At 37.9% G+C, this 7,351-nt stretch overlaps 1 protein-coding gene across 2 annotated transcripts in view; it reads left to right on the forward strand.

Annotated features, from left to right (window-relative positions):
- Positions 1 to 2,194, forward strand: part of ABCA12 (ATP binding cassette subfamily A member 12) — a 281,179-nt gene extending 278,985 nt beyond the window's left edge. For both annotated transcript variants that reach the window (XM_072812583.1, XM_072812584.1), the window contains one exon: positions 1,026 to 2,194. In XM_072812583.1, the coding sequence (XP_072668684.1) occupies positions 1,026 to 1,133 (108 nt within the window). In that variant the 3' untranslated portion in view covers positions 1,134 to 2,194. The remainder of the gene's footprint in view (positions 1 to 1,025) is intronic.
- The last annotated feature ends 5,157 nt before the right edge of the window (positions 2,195 to 7,351 follow it).

The raw sequence follows: 7,351 nt of genomic DNA on the forward strand, positions 1-7,351 counted from the left end.
TAGGTTCAGGCAACCAAACTAGTAAATGCAGAATTTTTTTGTTTCACTCACATCATCTGTCTTAATTATTTTATCTTCTATAACTGGAGACTTTAGAGGTCATCTGTCATCCTCTTTGCCCTATGTTAATTTTGTAGAGCTCAACCAACCCTGATGTATAGAACATTGAGTAGCATCTATCGTAAGGACGAGTCTAAATGTTAGGCCTCAAGGGCCTCTTAAGTGCTGCATTTTATGGACAATTTTTTATGAGGGTTTTAGCCAATTATGGCTTTACTGACCCAGAAATGTTAGCCTTTGACTTAAAATCAACTACCAGGACCCCTGTCTGACACAAAAGTAGAATCTCAGTTTCTGGAGGAATCTATGACCAAGTCCTAAAGGTCTGCCTGTTAAATAATTGGCTTACTGAACATAATGTGGGCTCTTGATACAAATTTTATTTTAGTACATTAACTCTTGAAACTAGTGAAATTTGTCTCAGCATCATTATATAAACATTTGATAATGGCTTGGATTCCTGGATTATACTTGATAGAAATATTAATGTAAATCTTAAAATTCAAATATGTGGTTATAGATATTTAATTATAGCTTTAGATTGATATTATGATTATAGTTCTAGATATAGATTTTATTTTCAAACCTGTTAATTTTCTTAAAAACTTTATTTAATTTTGAGAGAGAAAGAGTGTGAGTAGGGGGAGAGGCCGAAGGAGAGGGGCAAGCTGACTCTATGCCAAGCGCAGAGCCTAGCATGGGGCTCCATCCTACAGCCCTGACAACCGAGCTGAAATCATGAGTGGGACACTTAACTGACTGAGCCATCCAGGCATCCCCTGCCCCAGTTAAATTTGAATATATAAAAGGAATACTAGTGAAAATGTATGTTTCTGTGTGGTCATGTCCCTATAATATCTACTTTACTTCTCTTTTTTCTCTTTCACTGTGTGTATGTGTGAATTAACCCTATTTCTTCCTTTGGCTTACCAAGCACTAATGGCTTTATTTCCCTTAAAAAATAGGTTTTCATCAACTTTGCCAAAGATCAAAAGTCCTATGAAACTGCTGATACCAGTAGCCAAGGTTCCACCATAAGTGTTGATTCACAGGATGACCGGATGGAATCTTAGTATTATCTCTATCAAAGTCAAGCACAGCAAATGGTCAATGGCTTCCTTTTAAGGAAGAGCCACAGAAGATATCACTTCCTCCAGCTATCTTAATTTTAAAGTATTATACTGTATGGAAGGTACAATTGTGTGAGACTAACAAGTAACTAACTAACTATAAGTGGAAAGTTTTTTTTTTTCTAAACTCAGTGAATGTTGTTGCTACTGAAATGAATTTTGGTAAACTGAATACTCCGAGCGTGCTAACGTATATGCTGGTCACAATGCACTTAAAGATAAATGTCTTAATTTATTACTTTTAATAAAAAGACAACTTAAAAGGCATAGTTATTAGTAGCTGAAAAGTAAGAGTGGAGAAGAAAAGTAAGATAGTTTGGGGTAGATAGAATTGGGAAAGCAAAATAATTTATTTCCAGAAAACAACAGAATGAGCATCATCATTGGATATAGATTAGCAATGGCAGTAAGCAGTGGGCTCGATGTCTGCAATATATGTGGTGTGTCATTTTCAGTACCTATAAATATGTGGGGTATACTGAATGCCAAAAAAGTGCCTTTCCACAAGAATGCAATAAGAGGGCAGTTTACCCTGGTGGTAAACAGAATTTAGATTTATTCCTGCCAGGCCTTAACACGTAGTAAGGCACTGAGCAGAGTAAGAAGCTGTTTGTTCTTCAGAGGAAATGGGTGTATCAGCTGAACAGATAGAAATCCTAAAAACTGATGGAAAAATCATGTGCTGCTGGCAGGCAACGTTTTTTTTTTTTTTTTTTTTTTTTTTTTTTAATCTCTTACAGAAACCCTCATATTGTGGGCCTCTCTGCAGGAAACATTCCTGTGGAGAGAAAATGAATATGGAGATAAATTTCAGCTAATCACCCTGCTGACCCAGAATCATGCATATGACTATAGGATAGACTTCATAATGATATGGCCCTCGGGGAAGGTGCTTTTATGTAATTGTGTGTGTGTGTGTGTGTGTGTGTGTGTACATATTTGCCAGCTTTGGCACAATTGTATTGGTTTCAAAAACCAATAAACTCAAAGTTTAGAAAAAATAATTCATGAAGTCTTTTCATTTGTCAGAGAAGATTCAGGAACCTAAAACCTGGAGTCATGTGACCTACAAGGTTCCAGTGATCAGGTCCCTGCTCACCTCTCCACCTTCATCCCTTTCTTTCTCTTCTTCCTCTTTAGGGTATAGTCATGCTGGTTCTTTTCAGTTTTCCCAGTGCACCAAACCCCTCGCATCTCCAGACCTACTACTTGAAATGTTCTTCCTTCCTCTTTGTCAGGAGACTATGCTAACAGTCTTCAGAAATGTTACTCTTTCTCACAGAAGCCTTCCTTTTTTACCTCCTCAGTTTAAGCCCAATCCCTCTGTTTTAATACCATACTTTATTGTACCGTCTACTTTTCTGTCAGAGCATGCATCCTAATTTGTAATCTATCCAGACTAAAAATACACATCTTAACAGATGGCAACAGAACAACTCTTAGTATAGAAAAAGCCTGTATTGAGTATAATATGTAGATAAGGTTTTCAGAGTAGAAGTTGTAACTCTGAGAGCATGAATGTCTTCGGGAGCCCAAAGACAAAAAAAGGTGGTCAGGCTTCATGAAAGAATAAAAGGATTTATCATTCATTGTGTTTGTTATTGTGATGATGGTGGTTGGTTGGTTGGTTGCCTTCTCATTTCTGAGTAGTGGTAGGAATGAAAGCAAAAGGCAAGGAGAGAAGTGGAGAAGGAGAAAGCAGGGAAGACTGAGTATTAAAGAGATGAAAGCCCAGGGAGAAGGCGGAGTGGTTGAGCGGACTTTGAAAACCATGGATTTCCAAATACATTTTCACATTCATTCACTGTGCAACCATGCTATGGACTGTCCTCATGACTTCTAGAAATCTGCATTAAAGTCAACCACACGGGATCTCTGGGTGGCGCAGCGGTTTGGCGCCTGCCTTTGGCCCAGAGCGCGATCCTGGAGACCCGGGATCGAATCCCACATCGGGCCCCCGGTGCATGGAGCCTGCTTCTCCCTCTGCCTGTGTCTCTGCCTCTCTCTCTCTCTCTCTGTGACTATCATGAATAAATAAATAAAAATCTTTAAAAAAAAAAAATAAAAATAAAAATAAAAAAATAAAGTCAACCACACTTACAAATGAGTGGTAAAAATTAAGGAAGGGGTGAGTTGATGTCTTATTTAAAAGAGGTGAAGAACAGAATATAACAATATATCAAAAAAAAAAATCATTCACCACAATCAAGTGGGATTTATTCCTGAGATGCAAGACTGGTTTAATATTCACAAATCAATCAACATGATACATCATATCAATAAGAGAAAGGATAAAAACCAAATGTCATTTCAATAGACTAAGAAAAAGCATTTGACAAAGTACAACATCCCTTCATGATATAAGTTCTCAAGAGGGTAGGTTTAGAGGCAGTATACTTCAACATAATAAAAGCTACATATGAAAAACTAACAGCGAGCATCATACTCAGTGGAGAAAAACTGTTCCCCCTAAGGTCAGGAACGAGTCAAGGATGTCCACTCTCACCACTTTTATTCAACGTAATACTGGAAGTCCTTGCCACAGCAATCAGACAACAAAAAGAAATAAAAGGCATCCAAATTGGTAAGAAAGAAGGGCAACTTTCACTATTTGCAGACAACATGATACTATAGATATAAAACCTGAAAGACTCCACCAAAAAACTGCCAGAACTGATAAATGAATCCAGTGAAGTCATAGGATACAAAATAAAAATGCAGAAAACAGGCAGCCCCGGTGGCCCAGCGATTTAGTGCCACCTTCAGTCCAGGGTGTGATCCTGGAGACCCAGGATCAAGTCCCATGTCAGGTTCCCTGCATGGAGCCTGCTTCCCCCTCTGTGTCTCTGCCTCTCTCTCTCTGTGTGTCTGTCATAAATAAATAAATAAAATCTTTTTTTAAAAAAGAGAAATCTGTTGCGTTTCAATACACTAATAATGAAGCAGCATTAAAAGAAGACAATCCGGGATCCCTGGGTGGCACAGCGGTTTGGCGCCTGCCTTTGGCCCAGGGCGCGATCCTGGAGACCCGGGATCGAATCCCACGTCGGGCTCCCGGTGCATGGAGCCTGCTTCTCCCTCTGCCTGTGTCTCTGCGCCTCTCTCTCTCTCTCTCTGTGACTATCATAAATAAATAAAAATTAAAAAAAAAAAAAAGACAATCCCGTTTACACTTACACAAAAAATAGTAAGATACCTAGGAATAAACCTAACCAAAGAGTTAAAGACATGTACTCTGAAAACTATAAAATACTAATAAAAGAAAATGAAGATGACACAAACAAATGAAAAGACATTCCATGCTCATGGATTAGAACAAATATTGTTAAAATGTCTGTGCTACCTAAAGCAATCTACATATTCAGTGCAATCCCTATCAAAATGCCATCAGCACTTTTCATAAAACTAGAACAAACAATCCTAAAATTTAAATGGAACCACTAAAGACTCTGAATAGCCAAAGCAATTTTGAAAAAGAAAAGTGAAGCTGGAGATATCATAACTTCAGACTTCAAGTTATATTACAAAGCTGTAGTGATCAAAACAGTCACAAAAACAAACAAAAATGTGGTCTTTCACAAAAATAGATCAATAGAACAGAATAGAAAACCCAGAAATAAACCCACAGTTACATGATCAGTTAATCTTCAACAGAAGATATATCCAATGGAAAAAGGATAGTATTGGTAAATAAATGGTATTGGAAAAACTGGTCAGCTACATGCAAAAGAATGAAACTGGACCACTTTGTTACACCATACACACACAAAAAAAACTCAAAATGGATTAAAGACCTAAATGTGAGACCTGAAACCATAAAAATCCTAAAAGAGAGCAGAGGCAGTAATGTCTCTGGCATTGGACACAGCAACATTTTTCTAAATATGTCTCCTGAGACGAAACAAAAGCAAAAGTAAACTATTGGGACTATATCAAAATAAAAAGCTTCTACACAGCAAAGGAAACAGTCAACAAAATTAAGTACAGCCTACTAAATGAGCAAAGATATTTGCAAATGATGTATCCAATAAACGGTCAGTATTCAAAATATATAAAGAACTTCTACAACTGAACACCCAAAAACAAATAATCCAATTTAAAAATGGACAGAAGGGATCCCTGGGTGGCGCAGCGGTTTGGCGCCTGCCTTTGGCCCAGGGCGCGATCCTGGAGACCCGGGATCGAATCCCACGTCGGGCCTCCGGTGCATGGAGCCTGCTTCTCCCTCTGCCTATGTCTCTGCCTCTCTCTCTCTCTCTGTGTGTGTGACTATCATAAATAAATACAAATTTAAAAAAATAAAAAATAAAAAATAAAAATGGACAGAAGAGATGAACAGACATTTCTCCAAAGAAGACATCCAGATGGCCTACAGACACATGAAAAGATGCTCAACCTCACAGATCATCAGGGAAATGCACATCAGAACCACAGTGAGCTAACTGTGAGGTTGGAATGTTTAAAATCAAATGCTTAAGAAACAAGAGTTGACAGAGATGTAGAGAAAAAGGAACCCTTTTGCACTGTTGGTGGCAATGCAAACTGGTGGAGCCACAGTGGAAAACAGTATGGAGGCTCCTCAAAATGTTAAAAAAAACAGAACTACCATACAACCCAATGAACATACTGGGTATTTACCAAAAAAAAACTCCACAAAAATACTAAATCAAAGGGACACATGCACTCCTATGTTTATAGTAGCATTATTTAAAATAGCTAAATTATGGAAGTAGCCCAAGGGACCATCAATAGATGAATAAAGAAGTTGTGATATATATGTGCAATGGAATATTATTCAGCCATAAAATGAATGAAATCTTGCCTTTTGCAACAACACAGATAGATCTAGGGAGTATGAACCTAAGCAAAAAAAAGTCAAAGAAAGACAAATACCATATGATTTCAATCATACATAGATTTTAAGAAACAAACGACCAAAGAAAAGAAGAGCAAAACAAACCAAAAAATAGAATCTTAACTATAGAGAACAAACTGCTGGTTACCAGAGGGGAGGGTTTGGGGAGGGTTAGGTGATGGGGATTAAGGAGGGCACTTGTGATGAGCACCGGTGATTATGGAAGTGTTGAATTGCTGTATTGTACACCCGAAACTAATATAATCCTGCATGTTAACTGTATTGTAATTAATTAAAAAAAAAAAAAAAAAGAAAAGTGCAACAGTGACTGCTTCACCATAGAGAAGCCTAAAGGCAGAGAAGACCCTGAAATAGAAGCCTGGATATGCAGAATGGAGCTTTTGACCCCACAGAGTGGATCTGGGGGGGTCCCAGCCAATCTCATCTACCCTTCCATAGGCAGGGAAGCCCAAGCTGGCCTCTATACTGTAGTCATTGCATTTTTATTTAAATGTTCATTCAGTATTTCTCTCCTTCACTAGACATGAAGCTCTGTGAAGACAGAAAATCTATTTTAATCTTCCTAATTTTCCCACCTACACACATACAATGAGTATTTGTGGCACTCAACAAATATTTGTTGGTTAAATAAATGAAGGAGAAACAAAAGAGCTGGCATGGTTGATATGAAAAACAAGCATCCTTTTTCAGTATAAATCTCTGAAATGCAGTGAAGTTTCCCAAGGGCTAGTTTATTCATGGAGAAGAAAAAGGAAATATGATGCTTTATTCCATATTAGATATTACAGTGGATCCACTAGTGTGGGAGGATTTGGGGATCTTCCTGGAAATCAGAATTCTAATGCTTTGCTTTTATACATCTCGTCTATTATTTCTTCTTTGTCCTTTTGTCTGAAAGGATGTGCTGCACAGGAGTTTCATGACATTTTTACATAGAAGTAAGGAACATGCATAAAAAACTGTTAGGACTCACATCCCTTCAGATTTCTCTGCAATAGAGAAAATGTTTTGAGAATTTCCAGTTCTCGGAGGACTGTCTCGGAGGACACGAACAGAATCTGCTTTTTTTTTTTTTTTATGAGTTATGTGAATTACTTCTGAGGATTGTGGCAATCTTCAGTTCACCTATAAAACCTGATTCTTATTAAAACATTTGGTGCAAAATCAGAAGAATAGAAAAATGATATGTACGACTACTTTCTCCAACCATGCTCTCTGCCTGAATGATGGGTCCATTCTCCTTGGAGATCATCCCGGTACTTGAACAGCAGGTGCCCTCCTGGGC

This window comes from Canis lupus, chromosome 36 (assembly GCF_048164855.1).
Source record: "Canis lupus baileyi chromosome 36, mCanLup2.hap1, whole genome shotgun sequence".
In the NCBI taxonomy this organism is placed as follows: Eukaryota; Metazoa; Chordata; class Mammalia; order Carnivora; family Canidae; genus Canis; species Canis lupus.